Genomic DNA, 27,875 nt, shown 5'->3' with positions numbered 1-27,875 from the left:
TGAGTTAACAGCTCTGTGCTTCGGCTGGGGCATGTCATCTCCCAGGCAAGCAAATCAATCATCTTTTTTCTTTTTGACTGATCAGGGCAAGCCTCCAATGTCATCCCTCCATCTATCCCCAAAGCACACGGTTATATTCTCTCTTTCACTTCCTACACTCTTACATCTTTCTCTTTCGGTCTCTCCATCCCCCTATTCCCTCTATTTCGCCATTTTTGTCACTCTCCCAATTTTTCTTGCTTTCCTCCCCTCCGGGTCCTCTGGTCAAACTGTACAGGGAGCTTACTAATGAATCAAATGAGCTGTCGACACTGGAAAACCTCTGGACAAAACTGCTGGTATGCAATAATTAGTGTGTTTGGGGCCCGGGAATGAGAGCACTTGGGAAACACACACCGCAAACATACATCCACACACACATTCAAGCAGCAAAGGTCATTTGTTATAACTGTGCCTGAAACAATACTTTTTGGAGCACAGGTCATTACAAAGTGGCTGATTTCTCAAAGTCATTATGCAAGGCTACAAACCCTTGTGATTTAACATGAAGAAATACGATCTTGTGCAATGATAAGAAACAATGAAGCTAATTTAGGTTTTTCTGCGTCCCCTGACAGGGAGTGCTTGCTGAAATGGATCTCTCCTGTTTTAAAAGGGAGTTACATATCGCATATTGGCAGGCGTAGCGAAAGCCATTCAGCCGTTTTTTTTATGCATTCATGTCTTTCATGATACATTTCATATCCCAGAACCCCTTCCCTTTCCCTTAGCACCACGACTGCTGATATGAATCAAATTTCTAATGCAAGTGGTCAATGTTCAGTTATTCCCGTCAGCATATTCTCAGCTGAGCATTTATCAACCTTTACGATCTATCTCACCTCTCTGTGCGAGTCCTATTCCAAACCTCTTTGTTTGTGGACACTTTTTTTTAAGAAACAGTTCATCTAAAAATGATAATTGTCAGCATTTTACTCACCTCAATATATTAACCATTAGGAATGCATGATATATCGGCTACCATATCGGTAGATATGTACATTTTTTATGATTTGACCCGATAAGAAATTTTGGCCGATATATTAGGCCGAAAAATAATATATTATTTATTTCAGCTGAGACACTTCATGTGTGCACTGATGGTTTTGAATTGTTTTAAATATGATTGGAATTGGGAATTGGAATTGGAAAGGAAAATACAGTTTAGTGCAACATGTGCAGTGCAAGTCTGTCATATAGGCTACATAAAATTATAATGAGAACTACAGTGAATTTGACTAATTTGTAAGACAATAGTTTTTTTTATAAATAAATTTGGCTATAGGAGTGTAAAATTACTTTTAAAACTTACACTGGTTCAAACTGTACTGTATATGTTTTAGTGCTTGGGACATGGCTTTTAATGGTGTGACTTTTTGCAATCAGGCTCTCAAAAATTATATCAAAATTTGGAATATGATTTGGATTTATTGCCCAATATCAGTTATCGTATCGGCCAAACTGTTCATATTGGTGCATTTTCCATACAAGGAACTGAATGGCAGTGTATACTGCCAAACTCCAAAAATGCACCATAAAAGTACACATATATAGTTAACACTTTACAATAATGTCCCATAAGTTAGTCCATCAACTAGCAATACATCTGTTACAGTATTTATTCATCTTTGTTAACACAACTGTCCATTAATTCATGTTAGCTCAGGTAAATTGAATAATATTAACAGATTTTAATAATAATGCTGACTTTAACATTAACTATGATTAATACATGCTTTTGAATTATTTTCCATTGTTAGTTTATGTTAATTAATGTTAACCTTATTGTAAATAGTTACCCATGTGTACTTTACACAATGAATGAGTTCGATCAAGTGTAAACTTGAAAATATTAAGTACATTCTAAATTTGTACTCAGGTCAAGCACGCAGTAAATAGTAAAAGTACATGTAGAATGAGTCGACTGAGTATTGTAAAACAAAACTTGAACATTTCATAAGAATGATTTTTTTTCACTGTTTGGCAGTTTTATTTAAACTATTTTTACTGTTGATGCTGTTAATTTAGCCACTTGTTTTACGACACCTGAGGTTTTCTACTAAAATTATTTGTTTGTGTGCAAAATGATTTAGATTTATGCATTGCAGACGCTTTTATCCAAAGCAACTTACTCTGCATTTAAGGTATGCACAGCAAAACTTCCAGTGTTTGCCACATTTTATCAGCTCTTTCTTTCACTGAATCAAACCCACAATCTTGGTCTTGCTTGCTCCATGATCTACTTCTGGAAGGTTCATACACTCTATGATCCATAGATGGTTACCAATGAAATCCAGAGCAATAAATAAAAAAATAAAAAAATAATACAACCCATGTACTATACTCCAAGTCATCTGATGGCATAAGATAGTTTTGTGTGTAGAACAGCATGATAATGTCAAACTTAATGAGAATAGAGCCAGCATTTTTTTATTTGAACTAAGGCATAAATGAGATTTGAGAGCTCCAGAGGAGACGATTAGTAGTGAATAGCTTAAATTTCAGTCTGTTCTTCACACAAAGCTATTGTAATACGGCAAATGTTATGTAATTGTTTTATGTAATCCTTTTTGGAGCTTGCCAGTATGCATCACCAACCACTTACACTGTATGTAAAAGAGCAGCAATGGCATTCTGTGAACTATTCCTTAATTACAACAACACACATTATGTAGAACACTTGCAGCCTCTGGAACCCTGTGCATCACTACCTGTGTTGCTTTGGCTAATGGTCTGGCAGTGCACACAGCCTACAGAACCAGGGCCTTAGCCAAACGCAACAATCAGAGTACCAATATTTACACTGGAGGCTGAATTCTCGAGGCGTGCTATAGTGGCAGGTTTGAAGAGAAGAAAAATGAGCGTGCCTGGCAGCCATTGCGGTGAGCTCTATCTTTCTTGAGGTCGGTTGCAGCGACGATGTGTAACGTACCTCAGCGGTGCAGAGTGTAATTAAGAGTGCACCATAAGTGGAGCGCGTCCCTGCGGAAAATGAGGCCACGGCTGCAGCCACTGGAGGTGATGACGGCTGCGTGACTACAGGGCGAGAGAGAGAGAGCGAAAGAGAGAGTGCTCTGTTCCAATCAGAATCTCAAAAACAAACATGCTAGTGAACCTGGAGGCCTATATTTAAAAGGCTGACAGACGAGAGCAGGGAGAAAAGGTGAGAGAGCAAATGATGAGATCTGCCTGCAAGGAAAAAAATAATAAATCTGATCAGGATATCCTTTAAGGAAACACGCTGAGCGAAGAGACAGACGGCAAGAAAGAAACGCTCTGCTATTATTAGTTTCTTGATAACGAAGCAAGAAATAGCATCCACCAGCTATTCCACGGAATGATCTAAGGGCGTGTACAGAAAAAAAAATTCTGAAGTTCAGTGCACATTCCTGCACCCCCTGAGGGGTGGAAGAAACATTTTCAAAAGTTTCGTAAAATGTGCCACTTTTTATTAGCAAAGTCCTGAAGCTTAATCAGAGTCAACAAACCAGCCTTTTAAAGGGATATTCCACCTAAAAAAAATAATTCTCTCATTTACTCACTCCTCTGCCATCCCAGATGTATCTGACTTTCTTTGCAAGTTTGTGAGTTCATGCTTAGCATAAATGCACGTCACGTCAGAAGCGATAATCAGAGGTGTAAAGTCCAGGTTCAGAAAGTAAAAAGTCCTTCTCAGTATTTTGTTCCAATCACCTGGATTTGCTAATTAGCACAGATTTCAGCCAGGAAATAGAACTAATTAGTGAAATCAGCTGGCTGAGTTCATGGGTGGAATAAACACATGGCAGGACTTTTACTTTCTGACCCCTGGACATTACACCTCTGGCGATAATTTATAAGTTTAAAAACATTTAAAGTCCCCCGTAGTTAGTATTTATCCCTTAAAACTCATCTTTGATCACCAAAATGACATAAAAAAAATATTTCCTTGAAACAAAATGTCTTCATGCCTTAAAAAAGCTTGAATGTACAGTAACTCTACACCCTTGCCTCATTTAGTATACGCGGTTATATGAATATGCAAATGAGCCCCACCTCCACTCACTCACGCCAGCTCTGAGATCCACTCGTTGACGATCCCACGTTGAACTGATTGGTTACAAGGTAGTTTGTGACATCAGAAACACCAGCGATTTCAAATCGCGTGTTTGAGACTGTCTTTGGTTCACTGCAGTTTTAAGGAGAAAATACTCAGCAATGGTGTTGACTTATGAATTTGCACAATTATTAAAGCATATGAAAAACACCACATAGATAGACAACATTAAAAGTTTGATTTTCACCACAGGGGGACTTTGAAGGTGCAGTAAGCGTTTTCTGAGAAACATTGTTGATATTTGAAATCAACCCGAAGTAACACACCCCTCCATTCACTACTCCGCCCCCAAAATGCACAAACACAATGCAAGAATGGATGTCTTTTTGTCATAGCTGAAACGAAGCAAAATAATGCTTTGTGAAAAATAAAGCGAAGCTAAGGAACGAACGAATGACAAAAAATTAACATACAGTACACAAGAGTTCATACACGCAAGAGTTGGTTGCTAAGATGCCAGCCGCACATCAGCTCCAGACAAACAATGACACTCAAAATGGTCCTGTTACTAAAGCTAACATTACAAAAACAGAATATCTTGGTTTTGTAAAACATGGCAAAACCAATGTTACGAAGCAGAAACAATGCAACCTTCAACTGATTTTCAGGCCTTCCAGCTTAGGTCCAGCACTGGAAAGCGTTTCTAAAGATCTTGCCAGATCATAACCCTTCTTTTTCCAGTGATATTCCTCAGACCTTTTCTCTTTTGTAATGTCTCTCAGACTGTAGAAAGAGAGATGGCTATCTTCAAATCTCCCTTTTGCTCAGTCTCTCTCCTCCCTTATCATGAGTGGACACGCCCCCTACTGCTGATTGGCTACTAGTTGTGGTACTCTGTCCAATCCACTTCCATCAGCATTTCTCAGAAATCACGTACTGCACCTTTAAATATTAGTATTTTCCTTTCACCTATCAGGATTGTATGGATTCCCATCGTGTTCGAGATGGATTATTTTTATTCAAATCTCGGTTTGTGTTCATCTGAAGAAAGAAAGGCTGGATCTGGAACAGCATGAGAGTTACTTATTAATGGGAACTTTCATTTTTGGGTGGTGTTCCTCTTTAAGACAATGAAACCTTCTTGATGAGGAACAATGCAACACGTATCTCCCCTCCCTGCAAACCTCCTTCACTCTTCCTCCCTAAAGTGATTGAAATCTGCTGGGCTTCAAGGGGTCAAGCAACAGACACGTAAGTCTTCCTTTTAAAATGAAAACAAGCTCTGTGTTATCCTGAAACTGAATTTTCTAGTATCCTCTGGCAGTACCCAGCCACAGATGCTCATCCTTTGCCTTGAAAACAAAGTCAAGCTTAACTTTTTCCAACTCCTCATTCCAGATGTGTAGCTATGCCGGTGTTTAATGCCATTAGTGTGTTAACCCCTGACTGCTTTGAAAAACCCGACCGGTTTCCTGCCCCCTCAAGGAAAAAACAACTAAAAATGCACCATGTGGTGTTCTCCAAATAGGAACCGTATCGAAGAGATCTTCAAAGGAGTTTGGACTACAGCAAGGTCTGACGCCAGTCTTTTTTAACAACTTGTGGATGCCAATTATGGATGACATACTTTGACATTTCACAACAGGTGATGAAACAACAACTTTTTTTCTAGATCTACCTCTCCGCTCTTGGTCACACAGAAGGAAGAATAGTTGCCAAACACCCCCACATTTGGCAGCTGAACTGCAGCCATCCACAGAGATAGTATGTGTTTGCGAACGTGTGTGTATCCACCAAGTGCCAATACTCCGAGATCTGGCACATCACCTGTTGCCGTGTGTGCGCTCGTGCTGCCGAGGGGAACCGTCGCTTGGCCAGTGTTTATGTTTGTATCATTTTCCTGTCCCTGAAACAGACGGCCATTGCCTTCTCCAGAGGAAACGCAAGCCAAGACAAAGCCAAACAAGGAGACTAAAAGCCTTACCGACACAACATCAAGCAAAAATATGAAAATGAAGGTTCACCTGGTCTGTTTTTTTGTGGTCGTAAAAATAAAAATAACTGCAAGATGATTTAGCCAACCTGTTCTCAGTTAGCCAATAAAAAAATTAAATAAGATTTCAAATTAAATAAATAATAATAAATAAACTACATCTCACTATTTTGGTTAACATCTTTTGGTCTAGAAGTACTGAAAAGGTGCATGTGTTGTACATCAAAGGTGGATTAGAACTTGGCCCGGTTTGCAACTTCCAGAGATAAACTGAGAATGTTTACATGTTGTCTATATGTATGGGCTTAGTGTTAATCAGGGTTTTGCACAGAATAAGTACGCATAAGCTGCTCCATATGTCGAGATGGTGGTGAATGTCATCTACTAAGATTGCTGAAAAGCTCTGCGACTTTTTCCTCCTTTCTCCAAGCACTTAAATCTCCCATATCACAAAAAGTGTGAGACAGTATTTCCTCTGTGTCTCTTTGTGTTTGTGGCTGCAGTCAGGCTTTGGCTGAAGGCTCCTAAGGCCTTACGTAAATCCCCTGTCATATCCACCTTTTGCGCTGAGACGGCTTGACAAATAAGTGATGACCGCTCACATTTTTAATTTAGGAGACTGATGAAAAATTCACAGTGGCAACACGAGACCTTGATTTAAAAACAATCCACCCATGCCCCCAGACTGCAAGCCTCCACCATCCACATCTCCTTTTCTCTGTATCTAACCGATGCCGTGTCAACCTAAATCCCTTCACACATCTAGAGTGATTTAGACCAGACAATGCCGACTGGCTACCTGTCCAGGTAAACTCCCTTTTTCTTCCCACTGTGTGAATTGTGGTCTGGCTTGTGTTAAAAGCAGAATGCAGATGTTTTAACGGTTGGCTTGTCCTGCATCTCATTTTGATAGGTCGGACACACTACACTTTGAGTCGTATTCACATGCGTGTGAACGTTGGAGAGCTGGAACAAAAAAACGTTTGCGTAGATGTTTCATCTTTTGCTAACTAAAGTATTCACATTCAGTGAACTCTTATTTACAAATTCATAGCAAAATATATTTTTAGATCCTCCATTGGTCAAATGTCACAGGCTGACCCCTCTCATCGTTCAAAAGAATTCAAACTTTAAAGCTGCGAGGTTTGTAGTGTAGCAGAAAAGCGGAGTAGATAAATGTCAGGGTTATGTTTGGTTTGGTTGTCTGTTCGTTTCTGTTTTCTTGTGTTTTATTCAGCGGTGGACGAAGTACACAAATCAAGTACTTGTAAAAGTACGGATACCCTAATAAAGTATTGCTCCAGAAAAGGGAAGTACTCACTTTCAATTTTACTTGAGTAAAAGAACAAAAGTACTTGATTTGTATTGTACTTATTAAAATTAAAAGTACCGATTTATGAATCATGTTTATTATTTATTCTAGCCAGTACTAGTCAGACAAGTCATTAGTCAGCACTAATAAGAAAGATTGCGCAGACATTTACTGATCTGCAAATAAGCAAACTTTTTTGTTTTATTACCAAAGTTTATATAAACTCAAAACATTAAACTTAAATATACTGAAATATAAATTTACGTTACTGATAATTCAAGTGTGCACAACTGAAATACTATATAGTATTTTAAAAATGAACAAAAACTAAATTTAAGTAAATATGTGGACAAATACAATGCAATATACAGACGTCACATGGGGCAACACTGAGTTAGAAATTAAGACGAACGCAATACAAACATGCACGTTTTATATCATTTTATGTTTTCATACCGTGGCTTTTGATAAATTGATGTCACTGCTCTCTCCTTAATAACATGTTATTTTTATCAAGAAAATTACAGTGTAGTTTTAATGATAGTAATAATAATACATATTTAAAGGGGTCATGAACTGCATTGTTTTATGTTTCCCGGGTGCACTTATTATGTTAGTATGGTTTTTACATAACAATTTCATAATTTAGAAATAAAAGGCATTTTTCCTTCCCTGATTTTAGCCTCTGATTTGAACGCTCTGTTTGAAGGGGCGTGTCTGCTGTGAGCCTTCACTGTAAACACCCACTCCTGTGATTGGCTAATATCTTTGCATAGCCTAGCTAGTATTACATGTGAAACTCTCTCTAAAAGTTTTAGCATGTTTTTTACCACTACAGCTCTCAAGGTTAACTAATCGGTAAAAGTGCTGATTATAACATTATATTTATATCTATAGCATTATATTTAGATCGTAGCATGAAAGGTTGCAGTGGTGAGCTTGTAGCCGATCACAGACATGTTGAGTCTGCAGTGATCTCGTCATTGCAATTTGATTTCTGCACTCTCACGAATGCTTTCATGATAACTAACAGTGGAAACACAATGTAAATAAGAGATTCATTGATTATAACGGGAGTTTTGGTGAGAGTCCAGAATGATAAACTCGCATTGTGTGATTGACAGGTCCAGCAATTTTAAAGGTTGTGTTCTTTGATTGCTTTTTGTATGCAATTTAATCACAGTTAACGGATTATTTTCATCCTATTAAGAGAAACATTGTGAAGTTGACCATTTTGTCACTGGTTTGATTTACAGACACATAGACAACGGACATCTGACTGTACATGAATCATTACATATCAGAAATCACTGGTCATAGATCAGGCATTAGAATGAACATGTTTTGGCATTACTGTCGAGTCCATATCGTCAAATCTGTTTGCAAAGCCTGCGCCGAAATTGCAACTGATTTACCAAAGAACCCACAGTGAAATGTAAGGAATACAAATAAATAACGCTCAACTGAGACATTCACATTGTTGAAAATAAAATAACCACATTCTTAGCATTAGGATCCTTTGGAAGGTAATGCTATTTTTAGTCCAATGATTCTGTATCGCCCTTCTCTCCTGGTCAGCTCACTAACACGCCAGTGGACGGGGCCAAAGTTGCAATAATGAAGTAGGCGTTGATTTTCTTCTGCAGAGGTGGTCTTTCACCTATCTATCTATAGATAGCCACATTTCACAATGAGTCGTTCTCTGAGCTTGCTGACAATAAAAGCTGTTTTTGGACTAACAAGGAAGTTTTCAGTTCTGAAATTGACAGGATATTCTTATATGATGACCTCTTATGTCAAAAACTCAAGGAAAATTTGATTGATTAAGTCATAACCCCTTTAAATGGTACCATTTCGTTATAATTAATTTAAAAAGTATAATCCTGATGCATGACATCATATCCTGTTCCCCATTTTCATTGTTGGGTGCAACGTAATTATGCATACTCAAAGCCTTGTGTGAAAGCTTACTATACATTACGTTTGAAAGGGTAGGAAATTATTGAGAAAGAGGGAGGAATATGACCAGGAAGCCACACAGGCTAGTCAAACCCACATCGTCCACACAGCCACCACAACTTGATACATGTAGCATGTACATGCTGACCACTAGGCCTGAGTTCCTTTCCGCCGGAACTTCTACCTTACAATCCAGAGGTATAAGCCATAGTTTAAAGTTGGATGTTTGCTTTTAATGATTTGTTTCTGTGATTGAGGCAAACAGAAGCACTCTTTAGTAGCTTCCCAGCTGTTTCAAAGGTAGAGCAGCTTCTAGCCTTCACGCATCATGCTCCAGCCAGCTGTTCTTCATCATTTTTTCTCTTTATCACAGCTGCAAATGTGAATAATCCATGATCTCTCCTGTTCGAAAGGGTGGGCTTGAGCTTTCGCTCTCTCTCTCTCTCTCTGCATTGCTCGCTCTTCTCTTCTCTTCTCCTCACTTATCCTCAGGACAGATTTTCATCAGGCCTGCTCAATGTTTAACATGACAGGGTTCCATGGACATCACATGCAGGGGCTGCAGCGAGGCGACTGGTTTAGCTTGATGGGGTCAGATTCTGAGTCATGGACCCCTCGAGCACTCTTACAGCACCTATCAAATGCAAGACTGGGATAGTGGCAGATGAAAATGTTTACCTTACTGCACACGTCTACCCACTCTCTCTCTCCTGTTTCTTTCTTCTTTGGGATGTTTTGATGTCAGCTCTGGCCCGTATGGTCGGGGAGTCATGGAAGATATCAAAGAAAGTTTTATTTTGCCATGTTAATCTTCGATTCCTGTGACAATCGGGAGAGAGACTGGCACTAGTATGACAGTCTTTGGTTCAGTCTTTGGTAAGGTAGACTGTTGGAGCGAGAGAGAAAAACAGAAAGGGAGACCCTAATAATGGCCAGGCCGTGGCTAGACGCAAGATTTAAAGTGACAGTGGACAAGTCATCCATTATTTATAGCCTCCGAGCCAGAGTATTTATTTTTTTCAGCGGGCGTGAACAGTGAGGGATCGTGGCACAAAACAAGCAGCCAGTCATGGCCCATTCCCGTGACTGTCAGCTGGCCCCGCCATCACTGCTAACGTTAGCAACAGCGGCTCTTGGGAACCCATGTGATTGCAGTGCCTGAACCTCAATCAGAGAGCCAGGGGCAAAAGCCCCGAAACCCTGAGAAACAGCACGCTCTATGGCCCGCTGCATTAAAACACCTGTGGTTGGCAAAAGTATAAAATGTAGCTACACAGCAACCATGTCCATTGGAAATAATTATTATTCATAAAAAATATTTTTTTTCTTCTTCTTTTTTTACTCTGCTCTTTTCATCAAAGCCAGCTTGTGATGATTCTGATCTCTGATGTGTTAATTTAAATCTTTTGATTCTAAACATATGTATATGGGTTGATACAAACAATTCCATGAACTGTTTTAAATTAGCATCAAAGCTTTTAAAAAATTTTTTACATTAACAGTTAACATTTATGAATTAGGTCTGCAACTAACATTTATTTTGATAATCGATTAATCTGACGATTATTTTTTCGATTAATTGGAGGGAAATAAAACAAATATGCCCATTGAAAAATTATTTTAATCCATTATTTTATACAATGTTATTTCACATTCTGCTCAATACTGTCCTCCAAACAATGTTTATAATAAAGCCTATGAAACAAATATAGTTAATGTATCCATGTCAGCTATGTTAGCCTACATTATAAGCAAAAGGGGTTAAAAAACAAAGATTAGCCTAAATTTTAAAACTTACAATCAATCGATTAGCCTACTTACTATTTCTAAAGCAGAAATTAAAACAACTAAATAAAAAATATATATATAATAAACAAAAAAACTCAAATGTTTATGAGGTATGAAGAACAATTCACCCTAACTAACAATTAAATTAGGCCTACATTAATGATCTAAAATAAATCAACAATAGTGCATTTACTGTTACTGCTCTCATACATATGATTACTTGAGTTACATTTAAAACTTTAAACCTACACATAATTTCTAACAAAAAAATAAGGTTTGTTGCCTGAGGGCCACACCATGCCATATAGAGGGTTAAGTAAAATGTGTATTTTAGTCAGAATTATTGCGCGACGTGCATGCGACCACCCGCGCTTGTTCATTGAACTCTGTGAAGTTTAAGACTCGTATGTTGTCAGAATATGTTAAATGGAAATACTCGCGGGACTTTCTAACATTTACGTTATGTGTAAGTTATAAACACGTGTCAGAGGCAGTAAACAGCACACGCATCTGTCACTACAGCGCTTAATTATAAATATAAAAAGCAATTATGTTTCGGACTTGGATCATTGTACCTTTCCCGGAGCAGCTCACTGTGTCCTCCGATATTTTCCATATGCGTTTTGTCCATAGAAATAGAATAGTCCATAGAGTCACTACTGTCAAGCGATGTGACTGGTTTGGTTTCCGTAGCTCAGTGCGCAGACGCGACTAATCGATAATCAAATTCGTTGACGATTATTTTTATTGTTAATAATAATCGATTTTATAGGTTAGTTGTTGCAATATGAATATATAAGGGAAAGTGTATATCAAGTCCTGCATCTGGTCATGTTTTTATTTTAATCTGCTATTTTGCCTAGTTACTAGGGTAATTTTAAATGGTCCAACACTGACACATATTCCATTTAGTATGCTAAATAATAATATTTTGCATGCTTAAAAATTAGGAAAGAATTGTCAAAATGCCTTTTAAAATAGTTTTAGATGGACTATACCATGTCATGACTGCAGGCATGACTCAACTAGCAAAACAAACAAACAAACAAACAAACAAAACACTAAATGGTTTCCATTTTAAAAATAAACTAGTAGGCTAGGCTATACATAGAGAAAATGGGCATACAACTGAAGTGAACATTAGTCCAACTATTCCATCCTTCCAATATACCGATAGTCTTGTTGGGTCATTGGTTTCTTTGATGCTTGCGTAGTTGCTACAAAGTTCAATAACATAAACTATACATTTAGACCTTAAATCATTAACAGAAGTCCGAACAGCACTTTGTCCTGTTCAAACTGCTACTTTAGTTGTATTCCTAAGAGAAACAAATAAAACATTTAACACTTAGCACTTGAGTTGCCACATTAACTGCAGACCTCTCTAAAGGGTTATCTAAACCATTTCTGGTCCATGTTTGGTTGAGTAATTAAGAAGCCATGAGCCAGGTTGGGAATTCCCAGATGTGGATGCTACTGTTGTGCCCTCCAGCATTCTCAATTACTACAGCAAACACCCTGCTGTGAAACCAAATGCCTGATGCAAGTCACTCTCAACAGGATTGGCTTTTGAATGAACAGGTGTTATGGCGACTCATGGAAATACTCGGTAATAACGGTATCTTCAGCAGTTTTATTTTCCGAAACCAATTGGATATAGGACTAACCGTGAATTAGTATTTGTGTGGTTTTACTGAATTGGTGTAATATTGGGCTTGTAATTACGGGCACTGACATTAAAAGAACCCCAGTGTCCACAAATTCACTACAGCAGTTAAAATATGAGGGTGAAATTGAACAATATTCATGTTCCAACACATCGTCTCTAAAGAATCACTTGAAAGAGCATTTAACAACATGCATTGGCCTACAGCCTGTTTTCCTTTTGTGGGATGCGGTGAAGTCATTTAGTCACAAGCTATGAACACTTAAATTATAAGTAAACCTAAATGCATACAAAAATTAAATGCAATAAATAAAACAAATAACAGAGCAAGGCGAGATTTTTCAAAACAAACAAGAAAAAAAAAACTAATTTGTGAAGATATGTTAAGGATCATCAGGCGATAATGAAATGCAGTGGAGAATAAACTCCAAGAACCAGAAGATAGAGGAGTTTTTACACATTTTATGAGGAACTATTTCCCATAATTCATTTGATAAAAGTCAACAGTGGCTCGCAGAGAGGATGTTTCAGAAACCATTAGACCTTGCAATTTGCAACTAAAACTGTGATCATCGTTCATGCTTAATACATCAATTTTAGGAATTTGCCAGCAATTTTTGAGGCTTTCCAGCGGTACAGAGAAGATGTGGGACTGCTGTCGAGACTGGTCAGTGCATGTCAGGGTGGCTGATCTAAATCTGTCGGCCCATCTGGGAGAGCTCGCCTCGCCCAGGGATTAGGTAAGCGCAGAGTCTCGATCTGGCAATGATGCCAGTCCCGGACCAACAGCTGGTATGGGTCATGGTTCTCTCTCCTAGCTCTCTCTGACAAACTTTCACTCCGTTTACATGGTGTTTGAACAAATAAATCCTGAAGCTGATATGCAACTGTTTTGATAATACAGCATATCAGTCAATTTCCTTAGGAAAAAAACAAAGCTCTAAAAGAATGAGGGCGCAGGGGTGATGCCATTTTTTATAGGAGAAGCTCTGAGGGTTAATCTCGAACAACTCAAAGTCTCATCGGATGAGATTAGAGCCTTAGTTTTAAAACTACAAAGCACTGTCAGATACTCAAGAAGACTTGATGATAAAGATCAGCTTTTAGAATTGTGTATAGTAGACCTGCTGCATTTCCTGGAGATATCGCCAAAAACACTTCCCATAACAAAGATAAAATCTGAACATGGTATTAGACGTGTCCCACACTGTCGGAACAATTTACTTAAATAATACATTACATTTTGTGGCTTCCTGAAGAGAGGTGTGCTATAACTTTTATAATTGAGCAGATTTTCGCCTGATGGTGGATGTTAAAATGGGCCAGAGAATCTCTTAGACTGACACTGAAGCAGCGACCTGGGCCATTTTTAGGGACCAGAGTATCTTGATGGCAGCCCTTTTTGGCCTATACTAGTAAGCAACCACTTAGCAACCAAGCAGAACCCAAAGAACCACCTAGAAATAGAGTTTTGCATTTATTACACAATATAGAGGCTCCAAAATAGGGTTTTTGCCAGATGAAGGCCCATTTTGGGTTCCCCAAAGAACATAACAGGTTCTTAAGAACAGTTCTTAAAATAGCCATTTTTATTGTTATTAAGAGGAACATTTTAATAATCCAAATAATCCTTTTTTCACTATAAAGAACCTTTTGTGCAATGGAAAAGCTCTATGGCTGTTAAAGATTCTTCATGGACCATATAAGCAAATAAAGAACCTTTATTTTTAAGAGTGTTTGTCTTTTAACTAGAAAAAAACATGTGTGTGTGTGTATATATATATATATATATATATATATATATATATATATATATATATATATATATATATAGTACATATACACAATACAAAAACTACATCATGATCAGTGTGTATACCTGCAGACAAAAACACATGGAGTACATTGTTTTTTTTTAGTTTTTTACATTTTAGGACAATTTCTTTCCATTCTGTCAGTAAACATCTGTTAAAGCGGCTGGATAATTGTTATCCCTTCGGCATCCTTTCCCAACAGTGGCCATCATCCAAAACTCGCCCTCAACCAACCTTGATATAACCCAAAGCCTGATGCCGTCAACAAATCTGACATAATTCGAAATCATTTTGGATGAGAAAAATAATGTTTTACCCTAGTGTTCTACCTGCCAATTTGATCATACCTCCCAACCGGAAAGTTTCACTATCCGTTTTCTGAGGCCTATAGTGTTGTGTACTTTCACCCACCTTCTGAGAATATAAATCTAGACATTTCCTAGGTGAATGCTACTTTTGTGCAGACATCCTCAAATCAACTTTAATCACTACCAATTGGAAACACACAAGCAGACACTGCCTGCCCCAAAGAGAATGTGTTATTATTGATCAGTTTGTCCAGTCTGGGCTTACTGATTAGCGCAGACTGAACAAATAGTGAAACAAACATAAATGATTCTGGATTGCAGTATTCAGGCATTTCTGCATGAGAAAGTATTACAACTTTTATGTCTGGTTCCACAGACAGGGTTTAGATTAAGCCAGGATTAGGCCTTAGTTCAATTAGGACATTTAAGAATCTTTTATAAACATGCCTTAGCAAAAAAAAAAAAAACAAAAAAAAAAAACATTACTTGTGTGCATCTTGAGACGAGACAAAATAATGGCAGTGCGAGTTGCTTTCAGTCAAAACAGCTCAAACATGTGTTTTTAGTCTGGGACTAGGTTTAAGCCTTGTCTGTGAAACCAGGGTTTGTACTAAAACTATGATTGTCAAACTTAAAAATACATTTATGCAACACACAAAGACAAATACAGTCATTTAAATGAACAAGCCGTGCTTTTGGAAACTGCAATCTTAATGGCTCAAGCCTCCAATGCGCAGTCATTCACAAATGACACATATCACACAGGCAACTGATATTCTTTGTAACTTTAAACCTGACCATAAAAACCTGTTCCCTAAGAATACCATATCACACAATAAGGGGCACGGCACATGATGGAAACGAAGCAGCGTTTATCACACTCCTGTTTCCGTAACACAGCCTTCTTCGGCAGCCTGTGGCCCAGCAAAAGGTCATACCCTTGACCCTTCAGCAACTTTATACCTCCTGAACTTCCCCCGAGGTACTTTCCTTTCAGCCAACTCTGCTTTCAATAATGGCCTGCCTGGTATTTTGATATTGAGATGAAGGACATGTTGTGGACTGTTCTTTAAATGATGGTATCTGTAGTTACAGTCGGATAAAGATGATACAGAGTACTCAAGATTGAAACAGTGCTAATATGCATATCAACCAAATGCATGATATACACAATAATAGGAATGCTTGATATGCCTGGCATAGGTAAAGGCAGAAAGAGTTATTGCCATGTAGCAGTACTTAGAGTTATGGTTGACACAGATCAAGGCTGTACTCAATAACACAATTATAGTAAAAGCTGCTGTAATGTCCCCATATGGTTGATGTAAAGGGAGGAGAACTTTGACCGTAGCAGACTGAGGACCGCTCAGCACTAAACTCTGAACTGATGTTTTTAATGATGAAAGGCGAAAATAATATGCTTGCCGTGCACTATGTTAAATGTGGAGAACAAAAAAAGAGAAGTCAACATGAAATGAAGTTTGCAACCCATTTTACTTAAAGGGATAGTTCCCCAAAAATAACAATTCGGTCGTCATTTACTTACCCGTCAAGTTATTCCAAACCTGTATGAATTTCTTTCTTCTGCTGAACACTAAAGATATTTAGAAGAATATGGGGGGAGAAATACTATGGAAGTCAATGGGGTCCATCCACTGTTTGGTTAAATAAATGTATACAGGTTTGAAACGAAATGAGGGTGAGTAAATGATGAGAGTTTTCATGTTTGGGTGAACTGACAGGACATTCAATGAAAAAAAGTAAAATGGAAACTGATTTTATCCATTGGGAATTGATTGGATATAGGTTGGATAGATAAGGGTTGGAGGGAAGAGGTTAAGAAAAAAAAAAGGAATAGTCATATCACTAACAAATGCATCATTATTTTAGAGACAGAGAACATTAATTACATTTTGATGAAAGAAAGAAACCATTTTTAACTCATGCTGACATATATTGCTCAAAACAGTATAATTCTACATGCCATCGCTAAATTTACACTGTGGAGTCATTTCGGATGATAAAAAAAGACATTTGAAACTCAAGACTGACATTAATATGCCCGAGACTATTAATAGCATATATCATGTGACATTTGGATGAAACAGACATAAACCGGCTCTGATTTATACATTTAGAAGGAGCGCTGACCTTTAAGTGATACAATATTTACTTAAGGGATGTAGAGGAGACAATTTTAAGACTGACAAAAAGACATTTTAACCTTTGTGCAACAGCACAATAACAGTTTGTCCAAGTCACCAAGAAAATGCTCTCCATGGAGGGAACGCCATTTTAATTTGTCTACAAATGCACCGTGTTTGCCTCTCAGAGCGAGATCATAATCGACTGTGTAACGCCTCGTCGAATTAAACCGCAATCTCGCGACAATATAGTCGTTTCAGTTCAACTTTGCATCAGCCTTGCAAATTAGACGGGAGGGGGGAAAAGCTTCGATGTTAATTTCAGCCTTGCGTCCTCGTCGACGCTGACGTTTCTTTTCTAATTGACCCCGGGTCAAATGGGCCTGAGATATTATTTTGTTAAAATATTCTCATTTCCTGGGGAGTCACATTTCCATATAACTTCACCTCATGCTTTATTTATGACTTACTTAACAATTCCCATGCAAACGACATCTTAACTGTCCTCTTATCTCCCACCCCCCAAGAACAGTTTAGTAAATATCAAGCTGTATTCATTATTAATAAATCTACAGTTTAAAAAACCCTCTAATAAGTACATGAATTATTTAAGTGTTCAGAGGCCCGGGGTGGGTTATAGCACCCGCAGTGTGAGGTAACAAAGTTGCTGTATATTGCAGTTAGAACACTACTAAGAAGATACGTCACCCTTGACTGCAGAAAGTAGCTGTTAATTTACACGTCTGGCTCACACCCTGTCAAGACTTGGTAAACTTCACGCAGTTGTTGTTGATGTTTACTCTGAACCCACAGCAGGTGTGAGACCCTGTTGTTTAGAGATCATATATTGCTCCTTTACTCAACCTCGTCTCTTTCAACTCACAGGAATCCCATAATCTGCGCGTCCAGCAAGCTGTTTCTCTCATCAGCATGTGCTTGTGAGAGGCAGTCTCACATTTGATCCCCTCACCTACAATAAATCTTAAAGGGGTGGAGACCAAAACCATCCGCATGCCTGGTTTTACTGTTCTCGTCTCTCTGACACGGTTTCTAAGTTTCCAACCTTTTTTTCCCCGTGAGAAATTATAAAGGTGGAATTCTAATAAATACTTCTAAAACTAGTATCAATTTGGCGTGCAATATGCTTAGATAATGATTTTTGAAAGTGAAAGCTATGAAAGTGTAGCCTATATAGCAGTGCCGTACTTTTTTAAACAAGAATCCAACTGATCATAAACGGCTTATCCCAATCAACTTGTCAGCTGTATTGACATCGAAGACTGCAACATATATTGTGGCGTTACATTTGGCGATATCCGACTCCTGCAAATAATTATTCTGAGTGTTATGAATCGGCTCACAGAAGAGTTCTGAACTATTCGCTATGTCCAAATTCACTCACTGATTCACACATTCATTATTCGCGAGTCAGTCAACAAAACTTCTATAGGCTATCAGCGTTTACAGTAGGCCTATTGCTATTACAGAACTTGATGTGTTAAACCAGACAATTCTGGAAATAAATATGCTGAAGTAAATTTACTACAGTGATTACTGCACTATATGGGGCGAACGAACATGAGTGAATGGATCCGTCGATGACGTAATAATAATAATAATAATAATAATTCATTACATTTATATAGGCTAGCGCTTTTTCTGGACACTCAAAGCGCTTTACATAGAAGAGGGGGAATCTCCTCAACCACCACCAATGTGCAGCATCCACTTGGATGATGCGACGGCAGCCATATTGCGCCAGAACGCCCACCACACACCAGCTTACTGGTGGAGAGGAGACAGTGATGAAGCCAATTAGTATATATATAGGAGGATGATTAGGAGGCCATGATGGACAGAGGCCACTGGGCAAATTTGGCCAGGATGCCGGGGTTACACCCCTACTCTTTCGAAAGACATCCTGGGATTTTTAATGACCACAGAGAGTCAGGGCCTCGGTTTAACGTCTCATCCGAAGGACGGTGCTCTTTGTCAGTATAGTGTCCCCGTCACTACACTGGGGCATTAGGACCCACACAGACCACAGGGTGAGCGCCCCCGGCTGGCCACACTAACACCTCTTCCAGCAGCAACCTGGTTTTCTCAGGAGGTCTCCCATCCAAGTACTAACCAGGCTCAGCCCTGCTTAGCTTCAGTGGGAAACCAGTCTTGGGCTACAGGGTGATATGGCTGCTGGCATGTTGCAAACTAAAGCCCGATTTTCATTAATCAGCGATATTTACGTTGGAAGAAATCCGTATTTCTCTGATAAAAAAACGTAGGCTATGACGACGTTTCTGCGACGTAGCTACACACAGTGTGGCGCTCTCCAGCGCGTTTACTACGCTGGACGCGCAGTAAACGCGCTGGAGAGCGCCACACTGTGTGTAGCTACGTCGCAGAAACGTCGTCATAGCCTACGTTTTTTTATCAGAGAAATACGGATTTCTTCCAACGTAAATATCGCTGATTAATGAAAATCGGGCTTTAGTTTGCAACATCGCGCCATTATGTGAAAATTACACAAAAATCGGAGTAAACCTTAGCCTATTAAAATATAGTCGAATTGTTAATGTAGCCTTATCAGAAGACCGCATAGCACAATTATGAGGCATGATTGGAATTAGTGCTTTACTGCAGCATTTGTTTACAAAGCCCAAATAGCGCAATTTTGACACGTCAAGAAAAAGTCCCCATTGGTTCTTTTGCAGTTTATTTCAGTATTTGCAGCTGAGCCAGCTGTTTAACCAATCACTGTATCAAGCAGCACGTGAACATGATGACGCTACGACATTTCGTTTCGAGACCATACAAGGGCTATATTTTGCCTTGGGAAATAATAACAACCTTATTTTGTGCATACTCACTTTTTCAGCTTTGTGGCTTCATGGAAAGTATACGATAGGCTACATCTTTTAGTTTAGTTTAAATTTATTCATAAAGAATAATAATCAAATTTAAAAAATCAAATAAGATGGAAAATATTTAAAGTCTCCCTTCCATGCCATGGGGCATAGACCGAATATATCAAGTACACTGATAAATAAGATAACTTAGTATGAATACTTTCCATTGATTTTTTTTTATTTATTTTTTATCACATTGCACGTATATTGAGTCATTATTTAAAGAAACGCCATTTAGATCATCTGTTCCGTAGACTCTTGCTTGCTCTGGGACACACCTGTTTACTTTCCCCAGCAGTTTATTCATTCAGAGGCGCGCATAACCAAGCACCCCCTGTTGTTTAACAACCAAACACCCCCCCAACTGCAAGTCACCCCCAGTTTAAACCCTTAACCAATCGCAGGACCCGGGGGGCGTAGGCCAACGGCTGTCCCTGTGGACTGAGAATTACTTCATTCTCAAACTCGATGTTACCCAGTCAAAAAAAAAAAAAAAGCGCCTGTCTTATTCATCGCGCCATCATCCAGTCAGTAGTACGACAGTCAGTGCGAATCGCATCCTCGCCTTGCCGCTGCATAACAAGAGAGTGCGGAGCGAGCAGTGCAGTGCGGAGGAGACTGTGCGCAAGAGGAGCCTGCGTTCATGTGCGCTATAGAGCTTGTGGTGCTGAAACGCGCTCAGTTGCACAGGCGAGCGGAGGAGCCCCGCTAATCACGAGAAACGGAGATTTTTCTATCACCTATACGGAGGATTTACTCCAAGTACTTGGATTGATGCGAGACCTACCCATTAAATCAACTTGATCTGAACCCAAAAAATTGTAGGGAAATACATGGAAACGATCTGAAGAAAGTTCGAAACTTTAAAGAGCCAACTAGCATTGATGCTTAGACTGTGTTCGGATGGCAGTAGAGACTTTCAGCTCTCCGAGCTGAGGTTAACATAATCTGCCGTTGATTTTTTACATTTTTTACCGTATTCAAGAGGAGGGCGAGGACCAGAAAAAGCTTCCACAGTCAGTCCAGTCGGAGCTTTCGTGCGCACACGTTTAGTCTGGACTGCAGGACAAGCGTCGAAGATTTCGGAAAGATGCTGGTGTTTTACATCGCATTGTGCCTTTTAGGAACAGGTAAGACATTTTGTTGTTTGACATTTTGTAAGACATAGTTAGTTCAGTAACTATTGTAATGATAAAATCGGATGTTTGCGTTCTCTGTATCGCTGCGTAAACCTAATCATAACCCGATTGTCTATATGTCAGCGCGCTCCGCTTTGAAGTTAACGCAGTCGTTTTAGTTGTGTCATAATTGCATTTTGTGACATATGAGGTCCTAGTGAGACCCTGACGATATGTTGGGCGAGTGGCACTGCGCCAAATGGAAACAAGGCTCATTTGGAAATTAAACTTGTCCAATACATGCGTGTACCCCAGCAGAATGCAGCTATGCTACAGCTCTCTGTATTCCTACAGAAGAGTGCTTCAGCAGTGCCGTGGCACAGTGATGGCATTATGGTAGCCTACATAGGTTAATACATAATGAAATACGCGAATTTGCTTGATACAGCAAAGCAGCCTACTTAATAATGATACATGTCCAAAACGTGGAAGTGTTTTTTATTTTATTTAACTAGCCTAAGTGTTGCAGTTTATGTTTTGCACATTCTAGTTAGGCTATACACCTGTTGTCTGTGGATATGAAGAACAACTCTGGCACATAAAGAACTTGATCATTCAAATGTGTTTTTATAGCTTATATGTAAGGGGATTGAATGGATGCGCTTTGGGAACTTTTTTGTTCGCTGCAATCGCGAGAACATCATTCGGTGCAATGGAACAAGTGGCTGGGTTTCTGACTAATGCATTACTGTATACTGGGCTTGAGGCTGATTTACGGCAGATGTTGACTTGAGGTTGATATATTCAGTGCCCCATTTACTGAGATCGTCTAGCCGACTTGCCATAAGAGAAAAGTTGAAGAAAGAACGAACCAGGTGTGACCACGATAATGGCTATATCAGCTAACACCCTTCTGGGTTTTTGGAAAGTGTTTTAGAAGCCATAGAGGTCTAATGCACTGGAGATGTGCTGATGACAGTCTCCAAAACAGAAACACCTCTTAATAATTTCACAGCCAACGCCATCAGGAAGGCACCATCTCCTCTCTCAAACAGAATAATTTAACAGCATTAAATAAATATAAATGGTGGCGGGCAGAGGTGCGACATTTCTCAATACAGTCTAAGGGGAGCCGGGAATGCGCGCGATCCGAAAGATTATGCTCGTCGCTGTGTTGATTTATTCATTATTTTGTACTTTATGATGTAGTGGCCGCGGGCATAGACGCTATCCTCGTATGTTGTGAGCGTGAATGAGCTGGCTATCGCTTGCTGCACTCAGTGCGCGCTGCCTCTTTGTTTCTGGTAGAGATAGCAGCGCTGCAGATAGGGTTTGTAACGGACTGGTTCCATTCTTTAAAAATACTGGAATCGAATCTTTTTTATGACTTTCGATTCTATTAACGTTTTCGAACATGCTTTTAACGCCGATACGGACGGAATGTCGTAGGCTATAGCTACACTGACAGCGCGATGAGTGCAGTCCGATTCCCAAACGAATGACTCTCATGAAAAGGTTCTTTTAAGTGACTCATAAACAACGTGTAGTTCGATTCCCGAGATGATTCTTAAGAACCGGTTCGTTTTAGTGAATCACAAGCAAGCATTACGCGCTATCAATGCAGTTTGATTTTCAATATAACGACTCTCGCGACAATATAGCCTATGACTTTTTGTTAAATGTACAAAAATACAGCGTGACAAATGTTGCTTGATTTTCGAACAAATAACTCTATTGAGCCGGTTCTTTAGTGAATCAAGTGGTAGCGGATACTGAATCAGTCTGTAATCTCTTATTGTCATTACTTGTCGTGTCATCCTCGAAATGAGGCAATTAGTGTTAGTTAAAAATTTTTTTTTTGAAAAATGAAAATGTTGTCATCATTTAGGCTACTCATCCTCGGGTTGTTTCAAACCTGTATTAATTTCTTTCTTCTGCTGAACACAGAGGAAGATATTTTGAAGAGTTTCGGTAACAGTTGATGTAGGCTACCCCATTGACTTCCATAATATTTTGTTTCCTTCTATGGAAGTCATTGGGGTCCATCAACTGTCTGGTTACGACATTCTTTAAAATATCTTCCTTTGTTTTGTTATAATTTTTTTCTGAGTAGTTACATTTGGTTAAAATTTTAGATTACATTTACCCTCAAATACTTATTTTCTCAAAAGTATTTGTTTACCAGAATCATGCAAAGTGAAAAAAATGCATGTAAACTTGTCACTGCACCACAACATGGAATTGTCTATCTGTGCACAATCTACATGGTTTGTTTTAAGAGCTCTCAGTATACTCTGTCCACCTAAGTAGCCTAGTTGTTGTGAGCCGTATTCAAGTTTGCGCTGTTTATTTCAGACCAAAGGCGGCGCTATATTTTGCATATCCTCTGTGCTTTGATTGAGAGAGGTTGATTCATTTGCGGAGAAGTACAGCATCCTCGAGCCTGGCCTATTTTTACCATGAGTCTGTTGTTTCCACGCCTTTTAACAAATATTTTATTCATTGGGTGTATTATTAACGCCGGCTTTGATTCAGCTCGAGATAAAGGCTTCAAAATCCCCCGGCCCTCTCAGATCCAAAAGTGTTTCTTCTCCCAATTAACGGCGTAACTGCAAGCGAGGCAAAGCGCTTTCGGTGGGCGCTCCAGTAAACGGAATTAAAAACAAATGTTTATTGGCGGTTAAGCTGCGCTTTCTGTCTGTCTCTTTGATAAATGAGGCCGCCGTATTGACACGGATGGAGGCGGTAATTAAATTTAAATGTTGAATATAAATGCCTAGCACCTTCACAAACTTGGAGGGAAAATATATATTAGACAGAAATGTGCATGCCTGGTTCGCAAATAGGCTCTAAATTTGTAATAATCATACACGGGATAAGAGTAGAATATGCTTCAGTCGAGTTTTGGCTTTATTTGAATTTTGCTCAATAACAGTAACTTTAGGATATGTTGTCAGTTAGTCGAGTAGCATACTGAGCTTTTTATGTGGACTTTCTAGCCCGTTAAAGTGGGAAATGTGACCCTGGCTGCACTCTAGATGTTTTTCTCATCATTAAGTGGGTGTGTAAGTAAGACAGAAGGAGGGGGGAGAGGGAAGAATAGGATGTAGCAGAGCAATTCTTTGACAGACTGGTGGCAGCTGCTTTGGGAGGAGCGGAGAGGCTCCCGGACGGCCTGAACCACTCATCTCACCTGACATCTATACAAGCAGCACGCCACACTCTGAAAAACCACCACCAGCTCGCATCTGACTCACCGGCTCCCTCTCTGAATAATGGCTCATGGATAGATAGCGCAGCGCGAGAAAGATTGTCCTGCTTCACATAAACACACATGCTCCCTTACACACTCACCCAGATATATACACACCCCAACGTAGGTGCAAACACACATCTCCTTTGTCTCTTGGTCTCTCTCTTGTTTGTCTGTCTTTCTCTTTCTCTCTCTCTCTTTCACACACACACACACACACACACACACACGATTTCAGAGTCTGACAACACGAAGGCTCAGAACTAGAAAAGAGCAGGGATTGAAGCAGAGAACATGACAAAGTCTTGAAGAGACCAGCCCCTAGTGCCAGATATTCATGTGCATGCCCTTAACAAAGCTCCGCCGCTTCTTTCTCCCAGCCATAATTTGCTTTCTCGGAATGCCCCTCAGTCTCCCAGGGGAGTTATGCTGCACTGTGCCATCAGTATTCCAAGTATTCTCCAGCACTTTTTTAAAAAAACCTTTGGCGTGGGGTTGGCAATCCCAGAAGGCAGCGTTCAAAGGAAGCGTGTTAAGATCATACAACTTTTGCCTACTGCTTCCTTCCTCCCTAGTCCTTTTGCCTTGTAAAGAGCAAAAGAAATACATATCTAACTGTCACTTTGTGCATTATTATTTTAGTAATTTTATTTTATCATTTGATATCCCTAACACACTCTCATTCGCGTACTTTATTTCTTTCCCACTCTGTAGGGTTGATCATCAGTATATGATTTAATAAATTGACTATTTAATTTATAATGATAATTGTGTAACATAACTTCAGCGGCTCAGTTTTTAAAGGCATTACTTTGATATCTGTGATATCCCCCAATCCTATGTGTGTGTGGTGTTGAAAAAGTCTATTCATAAATGTCTACTGAGAAATAATTACAATCTTTAAATACTTATGTTAAGACTCACTCGAATTTGTTCTAGATCATTAGGCGTCATTATGGTGTTTTGGAAGCCTGTCTGAAACCAGTTTCTGTAGTCGGTGCCGCCATACAAATCTGCTGTCTGTTAAGTTATTGACTGACTGGGCAGCGAGGCATCTAGCTGGCTTGGGTTTCAGACTCAGCCGCACACATGTAAACACTCCAACCGACAGCATTGCATATCTGCAGTCTTGTCTTGATGGTTTAGCTTTCTCCATTAGAGGGACAGATAGTTTGACCTGCACACGGGGCCTCCCATTAGTGGTGGGGACTGCTGGGCGCTTAGATTGAGTGGGGTTGTGAGGTGGTATTTCTGGCCTTCTGTGTTTGTTTTAGGAGCTTTTTGTATTATGCATGAGCTGAATGTCTTAGGAGACCTTATAGGGACTGAAAATGACTTTTTTTATGTATGTGTCTGTATTGTTAAGAGGCTTAATGTTTGTATTGTATGGAAAGGGGTGTAATATGAGGTTGTGTGTCTGTGTTAGGGAAGGTGTCGGATAAGCTGCATCTAGAGTAAAGATTGGAAAAGCAGAACATAAAATGTAGAGGTAATAATACAGAGAATTAATCTCGTGTTTTTTCTGTTTTCTTCTCGCTTCACTTGCTTTTACTTTCCTGTGGAAGCCTGTTTTCAGCCCAGAGTAAAAAAACAACAACAAAGAGTAAATGACAAAGTTTAAAAATAAGAAATAAAGTTACATTGTGAGAAACAATGTGAGAGCTGTTAGAAAAAAGATGCAATTGCGAAATATATTAAGTCACAATTCCAAGAAATAAAGTGGAAATTGTAAGATAAAAATTTAAATTGCGAGTCACATTGTGACTTTTTTCAACTTTGAGACCGAAATGGGCTTCCATTCTGCACCTGTTTTTCCTTATTGAAAAGGAGTAGCAAATATGGAAGGCGAGGAAGTTCAGTGATAAGTGTGTGTGCGCTCGAGTTAGAGGGAGTAAGTGACACACGATTCACAATAGCGCCGATGCAGCAGAATCTGTCTGGTGCGGGAAGACTGCTGCATTATTTAGGAGACGCTCGTATGGCATAGATATGGATGAGTTTTGGCCTGCTTTGATGCGCTTGCACTCTGCAGAACGGAGTGAGATGGACTGGCTGCGAGCGGCTGAGTGCTCTGGGCTCTTTTACAGGGAGAGGTTGGCGCTCGGAGACAAATTCAACATAAAGGTCAGTTTTGTTTACAGCAGAGAGCAAATCGCGAGATTTTCTCCCCAGACAACATTCTAGGGCACAAATTGTATATGTGTTGCTGGGACTGAATGACATTCAAGCTTGTGAATAGGACTTAGGGGACCAGGATAATGCTATACCTTCTCTTTACAGTAAAAAATGAAAAGAACAGAAAACCCTTGCTGCAGGTAAACAGAAATCTGTAAGTTAACTTTTATAGTACCTCCTGTGGAGGAAAAGGCCACAACTCCTTGTTTTTTATTTTTTCCCGCGCCCCCGTTTGCCCATCATAACGTTCAAACTGTGCTCCTGATGACACGTACAGCTGTTAGGTTGGGGGGGTCTTGAAACAATGGATCTCTCTGTTTTCTGCTACACACAGCCGTATTGTCTAATTATCTTTCACAGACACAAGACAGTGACCCTCACCCACGTTTTTCCGCAGCACCCCCCCCCCCCCCCCCCCCCAAAATGAGAAGGTTTTGGAGGGAAATGCTGTAATCTGCTTGCCCATGCAGGAGCACATAGATAAAGAACTTGGCATTGCGTTCAGAGGGGCATTTGTTATCAGCTCTCAGCGTCTCCAGCCCGCGCGGCTAATGGCAGAGCCTGGAGGATAGGTGGCCAGTTGCTCCTCATTCTGGGACAAGGCCATCTCCTCCATCTCCATTGTTTTTTCAGCCTCTCTCTTCCTCTAACCTCGTCTCCATCCACCCACATCCTCACCTCATTTTCCTTGGGCGGAAAGACGAGTGAGTGGACAAAGAGGAATTGTGCTGACTTCTTCCTCTGGAGGAGAAAATGAAAAAGAGAGCAATGATGTCATCGGGGGTCTTCAGTTACATTAAAATGGACAGTTTGTTTTTCAAGGCCGAGAGTGACTCCTAGATTGGAATTTTATCTCATGTATCCACGTCTCTGAGGATGTTTATTCTGATGATGAGATACAGTAGGCAATAGGGTCAGATAAACACAGATATTTGCATACAGGGGAAAAAAGAGGGTGTTTACTGCTGACGTTACTCCCAGATCACAAAGGGGTGAGGTTAGGCAGCCTGAGTTAATTTGGAGAAAATCATTAAAACAATGCCTAAGGAAAGACACAATTTCAAACACTCATTTCCTATTTTAAGAAGCACTTTGCTTGCATTTCTTTCTCCCAAAATGCAAAAAGTGTCACTCGTTACTAGGGGAAATGTATCACAATTTGGTACGAACAGAAGCAAGGAAGTGTTTTGACACAGGCGTGAGTAGAATGAGCTGGGATTTGGTAGAGTGCACATTGGCTTCTTTTTTACTATCACCTCCAGTCCTCCAAGACAAAAATTTCATATATCTTGCTGTGACACAGGAAGCAACAGTAAATTGAAATTTATCTTCCATGTTGCCGCAATATCTGGGCTCATATTATC

At 39.5% G+C, this 27,875-nt stretch overlaps 1 protein-coding gene across 1 annotated transcript in view; it reads left to right on the top strand.

The window, feature by feature from the left end:
- Window positions 1-20,442: 20,442 nt before the first annotated feature.
- kirrel3l (kirre like nephrin family adhesion molecule 3, like) overlaps window positions 20,443-27,875 on the top strand; it is a 42,531-nt gene continuing 35,098 nt past the window's right edge. The window contains exon 1 of the mRNA XM_079611452.1: window positions 20,443-21,095. Within this exon, the coding sequence (XP_079467578.1) occupies window positions 21,056-21,095 (40 nt within the window). The 5' untranslated portion in view covers window positions 20,443-21,055. The remainder of the gene's footprint in view (window positions 21,096-27,875) is intronic.

Source organism: Phoxinus phoxinus (assembly GCF_949152265.1).
Source record: "Phoxinus phoxinus genome assembly, chromosome: 4".
Lineage (NCBI taxonomy): Eukaryota > Metazoa > Chordata > Actinopteri > Cypriniformes > Leuciscidae > Phoxinus > Phoxinus phoxinus.
This window is presented reverse-complemented; position numbering and strand designations above follow the sequence as displayed.